General features: G+C 42.1%; 2 protein-coding genes across 2 annotated transcripts; one reads left to right on the top strand and one right to left on the bottom strand.

Moving 5' to 3' along the window:
- Positions 1–834: 834 nt before the first annotated feature.
- Positions 835–2,383, bottom strand: LOC113414887 (leukotriene B4 receptor 1-like). Its single transcript, XM_026671998.2, has one exon. It carries the CDS (start codon positions 2,237–2,239, stop codon positions 1,250–1,252), a length of 990 nt encoding a protein of 329 aa, XP_026527783.2. The 5' UTR covers positions 2,240–2,383; the 3' UTR covers positions 835–1,249.
- Positions 2,384–3,899: 1,516 nt separating this feature from the next.
- Positions 3,900–11,049, top strand: CTRL (chymotrypsin like). Its single transcript, XM_087971578.1, has 6 exons — positions 3,900–3,993; positions 5,450–5,529; positions 6,884–6,965; positions 8,656–8,836; positions 8,994–9,127; positions 10,834–11,049. The coding sequence occupies exons 1-6, from the start codon at positions 3,949–3,951 to the stop codon at positions 10,993–10,995; spliced, it is 684 nt and encodes a 227-aa protein (XP_087827704.1). The 5' UTR covers positions 3,900–3,948; the 3' UTR covers positions 10,996–11,049.
- The last annotated feature ends 499 nt before the right edge of the window (positions 11,050–11,548 follow it).

Below are 11,548 nucleotides of genomic sequence, written 5' to 3'. Positions count from 1 at the left end.
TCCATTCTTTCTAATTGTTCAGGATGATGCAGAATTAAATATATCGTAGAATAGAAAATACACCCCTCATAAATAAAATACTGAGCATCAATTGTCTTGAGAAGCAGGAAGAAAGCAAGCAACAGTTGGAACTGGGTTCGGATGTTTTAATTAACTATTTTAAAGATTTAGTGAAATGAGATTTGGTTCCAGAGATTACTGACATTCAGAGTCAATACTCTCTATTAACCGTTACTGTTCCCCAAAACACCAACAAGAAAAACAGATTCTTGCTATGCACTATTTGAAATCACAACAGGAAGTGATGCATTGCCAAAGTAAAGTAGGTTGACCGCAAAACATGCATTTTCAGGAAGTGTCTTATCAGACCCTTATCAGACCCTTATCAAATCCTTTTCTCATGGTAACATTCCCACTCAAGAGGAACTCAACAAATGCGTGGAAATGCTTCACCTCACATTGATCTGATCAACATTAAAATATGGTTTTGAGTCACTGAAGAAATTCATACATTGCACTAAACTATAATTTGGTTTGGGATTGGTATAGCAACCCTTGTGACTTAATAAGTAGCATGATTCAGCTAATTGTGGCAAAATAACCCATGACTTAGCAGAAAGGGCAAACCACGTTTCTCCTTCATCTTCAGTGTTTTCCTTAAAAATACCTTTTGTTCTGAGTAAGCCAGAAATTAATTCAAGCTTAATTAAGCAGATAAGTCAGGATCATGAACTAGAGTTTAAGAAGGTTTGACTTCAGTGTTTTCCTTAAAAATACCTTTTGTTCTGAGTAAGCCAGAAATTAATTCAAGCTTAATTAAGCAGATAAGTCAGGATCATGAACTAGAGTTTAATGTGTGTGGGTTTTTTTTAAATTCCAATAAAGTCTAGCTACAGTTGGTTTAGACCTGGATACAGTAAGCCATAAGAAGCAAACATTACTAATTCCTTCTGTAGGATTGGTCTGAAGGGAGGAGTAAAGCAATATAACTACTTGGGGAAAACAAATGAAGTAATAAACAAGTCACACAGGAGAAAATAAAACTTCCCCAAATTGCCATCATGGAATTGTCAATATTCCGAACTAAAATAGTTCTCTGAACACATTTGCTCTCACCTCAGTTTCTCTATACCCTCTAAAATCTTTTATCTAACATCTTCCCTTGTAGTTCTTTCTAGATGCAACAATTGCATTCAATTCAGAAAATAAAGAGTTTGCTAATCCAGTTTTGCTCCCAGTTCTTCCTGAACTACAATGTCTGCATGGAAACAGTATTGGCCTTGGTTAATTTTTCCTCCGTGTCGTTGCGCAGTTTTTCAAACAGTTTTGCAAAATTAGTCTCGCGTAGCCCTCCACGGAAGCTCCGCGCAGCAAAAGCGTAGAGGATAGGGTTGATGCAGCTGCTTACAAAGGCCACCGCCCCATGAAGGTTGGTTAAAGTTTTAATGGACTCAAGTAACTTCTGGCTGACCTCGGGCTTGGCATGCCTCAGCAACAATGCAGAGATAGTGATGAGGTTTAAGATGTGATAAGGAAGCCAGCAAACAAAGAAGGCTCCAACAACTGCAGCAATCAATTTCCCGGTTTTCATTTCCTTGTGGTTTTTCAGAGTCCGAATCTTCCTCGCCACGTATGTGTAGCAGACTGCCAACACAGCAAAAGGGATCACAAAGGCAAACAGTGTCTCCACTATGTTAACCGCGAGGCGCTGGTTCTCCGAGTCGTAAAATTCATCTGTGCACTTCCCTTTGGGCATCTCTCTGGATGAGAATATCAAACACGGGCAGGACAGAAGCCCGGCTGGCAACCAAACAGCTAGCATGATCCCATACACCTCCCTTGGCTTCCTCCATCTTTGGGAAGCAAGTGGAAGGACCACCACCGCAAAGCGGTGGAGGCTCATTAATGTGATGGAGAAGATGCTGGTGTAGACGGTCAAATACACAAGGTACATGAGGAACCGGCACATGAAGTCCCCAAAAACCCAGCCTTTGACGAAATAGTAAGTCCAGAAAGGCACCGTCAGTATTACCAGTAAGTCAGCCACAGCTAAGTTCAGGATGAGGGCAATGGTGAAGGAGCGCTGGGGGAATTTAGAAAGGATAGTCCAGATCACGAGACCATTGCCAGGAGCCCCAATCAAGAAGCACATAGTGAGGAACACAGTTGGAATGACTTTGTCCTCCACAGCTGCCATAGTCTGGTTGGTCGGTGTCCCTGTGACATAAAGGAAGGTCATCGTGTGTCCATATAGTCTTGTCTAAAGGCAAAACAGCTCCAGGACGAATGCACAGGATCACCACGGAGTCAATATGCTCCCCAAGAAGAAGAAGAAGAAGATCTCTTTGACAAGGGCCAGTTTCTTTTAAAAAGAGGGTTTGGGGTTTTGTTTTTTTTAAACTCAGCCTGGGATATCCTGATTGGTTCTGCAAGAGAGGTACATGAGAAATAGAGAGGACTTTCTCCAGTCCACTTCCTTTCTGAGGATTCTTGCCTATGGCCCAATTCCTACAAGGTTGAGTAAGATGTTTTGATGTCAGCAGTGACACTGCCAGGAAAGCAGGTCTGCAGAATGGAGCTACATCACAGGCAACAATGCACGGTCTTCCCAGAAAGGGCCCCAGTTCGAGTCTCTGGACTTCCTGGAGAAAGGGTGTTAGGAGATGTTAAGGAGACCACCTGGAAAGGCTTTAGCAATGGTTGGATGGAAAAGAAGGCATTGGTGATTGGGCTAAGTCTGAAAACTCTACAAATGGCCAACAAGGAGCTTTTGGCTTTGCTGTTCAGCTTGAAAGAAAAAAAAAACCGTTATGGGAAACAGGTGTAGTTTGCACACTCTGGGGCACTGTTGGTGAAACGTTCTTGAAAAGACACCTGCCCGATGCAACCAAGGCTAAATTTAATCTGCTCCTCTTATCATCAATCCAAGGATGTGGGGAGTGGAAGTCAGCCACACCTGGCAAAGCGCCACGGGTCATAGAAATAAAAACCTAGCAGCACCCGGGACCTAAACCTCCAGGGAGTAGCAACCAAAATGACTTTTCTGTGGGCGTCTCTCACTTACCTAGTGCTCCTTGATGTTGCCTGTGGTGAGTAAAGCATGGGTTGCCTTTCTAGGTTGGTTGGTTGCTTCCTATGCTTTCATCACGGCTGATGGATCATGCATGAGGAGTGGGGTATGCTTAAGTTCATTGCTTGCAACATGTTACACACAAGCGCACAACACACGTTGCCTAATTCACAGGCCTGCTTGCTTGAAGGTCCTCTCTTGCAAAAGAAAAAAGAAAGAAAAAAGAACAGGCTGGGAAAGGAAGAATGCTTCCAGCTACAACTCTGTGGGGTTTCGGTACCCTTCTTCAAAGTGGAACTGTGAATGATGCCCAGGAGGCATGCAAGTAGTTTTCTGGCAGTTCAAACAGCTTGCCATCACCTTCTTTGGGTTGCTTTTCCCAATGCCAGCAGTGCCTTTTTTTAAAAAAATCACTCTGTTATACAATGTCAGGTGCAGACAAAGGAGGACAAGATTAACCGTATAGGGAGCAACGTTGAGGACAGTTTGTTTAGACTGAAATGGACATTCACGCAGAGTTAAATCAAGTTTACTTTGGCCCTACTTTGTCCTGCAAATTTTCAGAATGGGGGCCCTGCCTCACATATTACTCAAGGGCCAATTGTGGCTTTCTCAACTTGAAAAATGAAAAGGCCCCTATTCTGTAGCCTAATGCGTAACAAGCAACCAGTGGCGTGTAGCTTCTGGTTTCTCTGAGCTTGTCAAAGCGAATGAACAGATCTGAACAATCCTCCACAACCTTGGAGGATCCTCACAGGAGGCTACTCAGTCCAGATCTGAGATACTTATCAGATTGACCCTCTCTTTGCCTTTCCATATGCGATGGGATCCCAGCCATTAAGCCCAATGTGAAAAATACAGAGAGAATTATCAACGGGATGGATGCCAGTCGTGGTTCTTGGCCCTGGCAAGTCTCACTACAGGTGAGTACATCACTAGTAGATCAATAGTATGGAGGACAAGCACTATGTAAGGACATCTCCTGCGATCACTGGTAGGTCAGTAGTGTGGGGGAGAAGTACTATTCTTCTTATATCCAAGATGCTGAACTGCACTTTAGGCACAGCAGGCACGCTGGAGCTGCCTGAGGACCCTGGAATGGAAGAAGATAGAGGATGAACACCAAGTTGTTGTCGGGTTGAATTGAGTCAATATGTGGGCACAATTAAAGGACATTTTTTATGATAGAAGGTAGAATGGCATGGTGGCCTAATGGTGAAGACAGTTGCCTCACATTCATAAGGTTGAGAGTTCGGCCCTAGGCAGTGGTATATGTTTCTCTCCTAAGGCACAAAGAAAGAAAAAAGTGCTGTGAACTCCTGTGTGGGTGTCAGGCAGGGCATCTGGCCAGTAAATGCTCAATTCCATCCAGTCCCCCTGACTCTACCTTAGATTAAGCGATTACAGGGTCATAAAAAGAGAGTTTATGTTAGAAGGTGCTATGATAGTATAGAAAGGGCAGTCTTGGAGCCTCTTTAGTAGAGCAGAATGTTGAGTCAAACTATAATTCAGTCACTCCATATGGTTGTCAGATTCTATATTCCTTCAGTAAAGGTTGTGTTATAATTCACTAGTTTTGCAATTTTAGAGAGTCATTTTTAGAAGAGTCTATATAACCACTGGCCCCTTCCTTAAATGGGTATTTTCCTCACAATGATCCTTGAAGTGGGAAAAAGACGTCACTCTACTAATCCGAGTTTAACCTCTGGGTGGTTTTAGTAAATCTGTTACTCGTAAAAATAGGCTGCCCCAGAATAAATGACTAAAATTTTGTTCCTGTTAACAACACAGTATTCCTACCTGGTAGAGAGTTTCACATTTTTTTTAAAAAAATGTGGAAATCTCATTTTTGCTGAGCTTCAGAACATATGCAGGTACTTCTATGCATCTCCCATTTCCTGAAACTCCTAAAAATGATGTTTTAAAATGTAAATAAACTGATTTTTCAAAAATAAAATCAAACTTACCTTTCTCTGTTATGCAAACTTAAAAAGAAAATTAACTATTTGTGTGCAACTTTTAGTATTGTATATTCTTTCTGGTAGAAGAGTGTGTTTGATTTTTTTTGAAGACAGATTTATTTAGAGTTTATTTGCTGCTACTTTTGCATCCAAAGTGAGAAGAAGGCTCAAATTAAGTGCCAATTGGACCTGGCTTTAGAATTCACTCATATCCATACTTGAGATTCGTTCCAGTTGGAAAAGGTGAACTACAGGTGTTGTTTTTTTCCTGTTCTGTTTAGTTCAGTCCTCAAAAAAATGAAAGGGGGGAGCAAGGAGGGGAAAAATTAGGAGTGTAAATTTGCCCAACAGCCTGTTTTCTTGTGCATTTTATCCTTGGTGCATTGCAAATCTGTGCTATTTTCATTTTTTGTTCTAGACTAACTCACGTTTCCATATATGTGGTGGTTCCCTGATCAATGAGAATTGGGTTGTTACAGCTGCTCACTGCAATGTGAAGTAAGTACATCCTTTCCATGTTCTTGTTATATTGATCCCCGTCCTAGAGGCACCGTCTTACCAGTTTCTTCCTTATTTGGAATCATCAGAGGCTGAGAATTAAAAATCCCCAAGTTTAAAAGTTGCTAAGGTTGGACAACTTTTGTCTGCTCTAAGACTGTATCCCTCCCATAAAGATGAAAGAGAATTCTAGCCTTTGACCTGTCCATCAAAAGGTCTTATCTGATTTAACCACAGCTTTGCCCATCTGCATCTCCAAACTATTCTATCCCTTTCTGAACTACTGAATCACCAAAACGATCTGAGATTCAAGAATTTGAATCTCAATTAGAGGCTATCTATTTACGAGAGCCTATTTATGACCTATGACCTATTACTTTGTTGTTCTATTCATTTTATTTATTTATTTTATTTTGTCAAGCGATTACTAGATAACATGGTTACTATAAACATGGTTATGAATACATGAAATGGATACTAATAAGAAAAAAGAAACAATAGGACAGGGACGGTAGGCACATTGGTGCGCTTATGCACGCCCCCTACAGACCTCTTAGGAAAGGGGTGAGGTCAATAGTAGACAGTCTAAGGTTAAAGTGTTTGGGGTTTGGGGAAGAAACCACAGAGTCAGGTAGAGTATTCCAAACATTGACCACTCTGTTGCTGAAGTCGTATTTCCTGCAATCAAGTTTGGTGCGGTTTACCTTGAGTTTGTATCTATTGTGTGTTCTTGTATTGTTGTGGTTGAAGCTGAAGTATTCATTGACAGGTAGGACATTGCAATATATAATTTTATGGACTATACTTAGATTGGACCAAAGGTGGCATAATTCTAGGTTTTTTAGGTCTAGAGTTTCAAGTCTGGTGGCATAAGATACTCTGCTACGAGTAGAGGAGTGGAGAACTCTTCTTGTGAAATATTTCTGGACTTTCTCAAGTGTGTTAATATCAGATACGTAATGTGGGTTCCAGACTGATGAGCTGTATTCAAGTATTGGTCTAGCAAATGTTTTGTATGCTCTAGTTATTCTGTTGTGTTCTGTTCTGTTCTAATTCCATTCCTATTCCATTCCATTCCCATTTCCATTCCATTTTTTCCTATTTCATTCCATTCCATTCTATTCTCATTTTCCATTCCATTCCATTCATTTCTATTTCTGTTCCATTTCTATGCTCCTCTACTCTATTTCTGTTCTATTTTCTATCCTACCCTACCCTACCCTATTTTTTCCATCCCCAGCACCAAGGGATTGATTTACAAGTATCTCAATGTTCAGTTTAGCTGCATGTATGCATCAGAGACAAAAAGGTCACAATAGCATGTTAGACATGAGTTGTGTTTTTATTTCTCCAGACCGGGAGTACATTTTGCTTTCTTTGGACTGCATAACAGACTTGATAATGCTGCGCCAGTCCAATGGCGATCCATAATCAAGGTGAGTGGCTCATTTGGGACTATGTCCAAATGACCAGAGAGTGCATCATGCAAGAAAAGCACATTTAGGCATCAAGGATAGAAATAAGATCACGTGATCCTCATCTTTACTTTTTTTTTTTTTGGTCCCAACCTCCCAATCAGCGTGTAATCCTATGTGGTTTGTAATGGAAACCATTTAAAATGATTTATTGATGCTCATCCCACAACAGACAGTTGTGGATGTCCTGACAAACAGTTATGCTAATCCATGGTTTGTTGGCCTAATTGGTTCACTATACATTAAGTTATAAAAGCTGGTTGGCAAATTATGGTGGTTGGCTTTGCTAAGTCAAAGTAAGCATTGATGTAACATGGTCCAGGATAATGGCTATTGACTTTCCTTCCTTACCTTCATTATGACATAACTTATTTCAGTCTAGTATTGTCTCTTTCAATATCTGCAGACCCATATTTATTTTAATCGTGTATTTCCTTCCTATTACAACACAGAATATAGAATAACAGGGCTGGGACTTTGGAGGTCTTCTAGTCTACCCCTCCCCCCACTCAAGCAGGACAGCCTATACCATTTTGGACCAATGGCTGTCTCTATTCTTAAGAATTCCAGTGATGAAGCGCACACAATTTCTGGAGGCATGTCAGTCCACTGATTCATTGTTCTCAGGGAAGGATTTAATTCTAAGTTGGATCTCTCTTTGATAAGCTTCCATACTTCTCGCCCTGCCTTCTGAGGCCAGGCGAGTACGTCAACCCCTTGTTCCCTGTGACTGGTCCTCAAGTTACCAGAAGAATGCTATCATGCCACACCTTGTCCTTCTGTCAGTCAGAGTAGACATACCTCGTTCCTGCTCATCGTCTGTTTTAGCCTCCAAACCATTGTCTTTGTTGCTCTTCTCTGGACTCTTTCTAGAGTTTCAGCATCTTAAACATTTGTTCCAGCTATCGTTGTATTAAGATAGCAGCTACACTAAATTTTCTCCAGCTTAAGTTTTGTAAATGTACTAGACCAGGGGTCTCCAACCTCGGTGACTTTAAGCCTGGTAGACTTCAATTCCCAGAATTCTGCAGCCAGCAAACCTGGCTTGGGGAATTCTGGGAAGCAAAGTCCACTAGGCTTAAAGTCACCAAGGTTGGAGATCCCTGCGCTAGACTATAATTCTCAACACTCTGATGATATTGGGTATGATGGAAGATGCAGTCCGGTAAATCTGGGGTACACTAAGTTGGCAAAACTTCAAACTCTTTTCCTGGTCTTGTTTTCTTTTTACTTATTTATTTTCCTTTAGAGCAGGGGTGTCCAACCTTGGCAACTTTAAGCCTGGAGGACTTCAACTCCCAGAATTCCCCAGCCAGCTTTGCTGGCTGGGGAATTCTGGGAGTTGAAGTCCTCCAGGCTTAAAGTTGCCAAGGTTGGACACCCCTGCTTTAGAGATTCTTAACAAAGGATAAGATAGCACTCATACAAAATGTGATTTTTAGATTAAGATCTAAAGGCAATATAGAAAAACCTGGTGTTTCCATTCGGAAATGCCAACAGCTATCAGTTTTGCATTGCTGATCATCTTGGTTTTCGAATGGAAAAAAACTCTCAAGGGCCTAACAGGGAGCGATGGACTTCTGAGATCTTAAATCAAGCAGAGACTATCATCTTTTAAGATTTCTCCTCCCGCTCCTGATTTTTTTTCCAGGTGATCACTCGTCCCGACTGGGACTCCTACAATCTAAATAATGATGTCGCCCTACTGAAGCTGTCTAGTCCAGTGCAGCTGAATGCCTACATTTCTCCGGTCCGTCTGGCTTCTCCCACGGAAGTTTTACCCCAAGGTTCAAAGTGTGTCACAACTGGTTGGGGACGGAACAATCTGAATTGTAAGTGGCCATTGGGGAAATCAAGTGGGCTGAGAAAAGCCAAATCAAAGAGCGAAGACACCAGCCTGCCTTCTTCTTTAATTCAACCTGACAATTCCAACTGGGTTGGCTTTCCTCCCCACTGATATTTCTTTTTCCCTTTCTTTCTTTTTGCCAGCACAACAATCTGCAGTCATATTACAGCAAGTCGTTCTTCCTTTGGTGCCGGTAGACGTGTGCCAGCAAAAACTTCCCAGACCTATCACCAGTTCTATGTTATGTGCGGGTGGAGCTGGTGCCACATCCTGCCATGTAAGTTTCTGTAAAAAAGATTGGATCAGGGGAGCTATTCTGCCTTATGATTCACTTGCTGAATATAAAGACAGAGGGAATAACTCTATAAATTCGGCCACATCTGTAATTCTGATTGGTCACTAAATTGACCCTTGTTGGGTTGGGGGAGGCTCCCTCACTCTTGCCTGAACACACAGCCTCAAAGTAGCAGCTCTACCCCCTGCCTCTACTTCTATGGGATGAAATATGGAATAGAAAATTACTATCATTTTACACTGCAATTTCAACTATGCAAAGAATTGGACATTAGATGCATCTCGACATAACTGTGAGTCGCCTTGAGGATACCTAATATAATCCAATAAAAGAAACTTTGTATGGAAGGATTTGTAGAGTTATTCTATCTGTCTTTATAGTCAGCAAGTGAATCATAAGACAGAATAGTAAAATGATCATAATCTTTCTATTCCATATTTCATCCCATAGAAGTAGAGGCAGGGGTTAGCTGCTACCACGAGGCTGTGATCAGGAAAGAGTGAGGGAGCCTCCCCCAACCCAACAAGGGTCAATTTAGTGACCAATCAGGATTACAGATGTGGCCACATGACATGGACTACATTTCCCAGGATACCTTAACTCCATTTACCATGATGCATTCCCTTAAGGGGACAACTCTCAAATCCTAACTATCCCAAATCCCATTAACTCCATACTGTCTGGACAGTACAGGAGCATATTCAACTGTGAGAGGGAGGTTCTTTGATCCAGCCCTGGATTTAGTTTGGTAGAGAAATGCACTCAGTAATATTCTTCAGGTTTTTCATACCTTTGGCCCTACTGGAGGAGCAGAGGTGGAATTCAGCCGGTTCCGACCAGTTCTGGAGAACCGGTAGTGGAAATTTTGAGTAGTTTGGAGAACCAGCAAATACCACCTCTGACTGCTCCTGCCCCCATTTATTCTCTGCCTCCCATTGAGTCCCATCTGATTGGCTGGGTCTCCTTTTGTTGCCCTGCACAGGAGAACGGAGCTGGAAAGCAGGTTAGTGGAGTGGGGAAGGAATGGGGATTTTGCAGTACCCTTCCCCTGCCACGCCCACAGAACCGGGAGAAAAAAAATTTGAATCCCACCACTGTGGAGGAGGTCTTAAGAGTTCCACTCACTCAAAGGATATCAGAGTGCCAACCATGATCTGAAGAGTTTCAAATGGCTTTTTAAGGTCAAATTCATCTCCTTTGGGTTGAGGTCAACTCCTGGTGGCATCAAGGACAGGACTCTATGGTCTTCTTGGCAGCCAAACAAAAATGGTCGACCACTGCTGACTTCCTCCAGGACACTATTTCAGTTTTCCAGGGTAGTTTGCAATCCTTGATTTCTCCAGAAGAGTCTTATTCGAGTACAAATTGGGCTGCCTATGGAGATTCTCAGTCATCCAGGCCATGGTTGCACCAAAGGTGCTTTTTCAAAAGGCAGCTGGGACTTTCCTTGTTTTTTTCCCTTCAAGGCCTTTCGCTTCTCATCCAAGAAGCTTCTTCGCTTCTGATTGAAGGACTGAAGAAGCTTCTTGGGTGAGAAACAAAAGGCCTTCAAGGATAAACAAAGGAAGTCCAATCGCCTTTTGAAAAAAGCACCTTTGGTACAAATTGGGCTCCTCCTTGTTTAATTTTTCTGACCCTAGGCTTTAAAAAAAAGAGTTTTCTTAAAAGCATTTGCATTTTCCTTTTAGGGCGATTCTGGTGGTCCTCTGGTATGCCAGAAAGGCTCAAGCTGGTCTCTGGTTGGGATCGTCTCCTGGGGAAGCCCCAACTGTAACGTCTGGACTCCTGCTGTCTACGCCCGCGTCTCCAAATTCCGCAACTGGATTGACCAAACAGTAGCTAGAAATTGATGACACCCATGGGAAACACAAGACAAATGCTGTCACTGGGATTCCGCCCCCCACCCCACCATGGAAAAAAACACATCCGTTTTCATTTCAAAGAAAAAAAATCTTCCTCCAATGATCATCTGTCATAATAAAATGAAATAAATTACACTTGAGTTACAACCGTTCACTTAGCAACTGTTCAAAGTTACAACATAAACCCCTCCCCCAACAAAGTACTTACGACAGTCCCGAGGTTACGAATGTTGGACCCCCACAGTGGTCGTTCACCCTTATGAACGACCACAGAGGCACTGCACCATTCCCCCTGCCTGTTCTGACCAAGGCTTCTGAGACCGTAATTACACACACGCTTATTTTAAAAACAAGTCTTGTTTTATTGCAACGCTGGGAATTATTTTCATTCCCAGTGGGTAATGAATTTCAGTCCCTTGAGATAAGCACCCACCTTTCTTTCCTGTGAAGTGCTGCCAATAACAAAAATGTCAAATGAACTAGAAAGAAAACCAACCGAAGTACAAAGAGCTTCAAGAGTGAATCTGAACCGAATGAACGA

Source organism: Notechis scutatus, chromosome 9 (genome assembly GCF_049901735.1).
Source record: "Notechis scutatus isolate UNSWTSFEM ecotype Mainland chromosome 9, rNotScu1.2, whole genome shotgun sequence".
NCBI lineage: Eukaryota > Metazoa > Chordata > Lepidosauria > Squamata > Elapidae > Notechis > Notechis scutatus.
The sequence above is the reverse complement of the archived record's forward strand: the minus strand, read 5'-3'. Positions and strand labels throughout refer to the sequence as shown.

Coding starts and splice junctions, on each gene's coding strand:
- LOC113414887 (XM_026671998.2), bottom strand. CDS start 2,239: ATGACCTTCCTTTATGTCACAGGGACACCGACCAACCAGACTATGGCA.
- CTRL (XM_087971578.1), top strand. CDS start 3,949: ATGGATGCCAGTCGTGGTTCTTGGCCCTGGCAAGTCTCACTACAG. Junction 5,530..6,883: donor GCTGCTCACTGCAATGTGAA/GTAAGTACATCC, acceptor TTATTTCTCCAG/ACCGGGAGTACATTTTGCTT. Junction 8,837..8,993: donor GGGACGGAACAATCTGAATT/GTAAGTGGCCAT, acceptor TCTTTTTGCCAG/CACAACAATCTGCAGTCATA.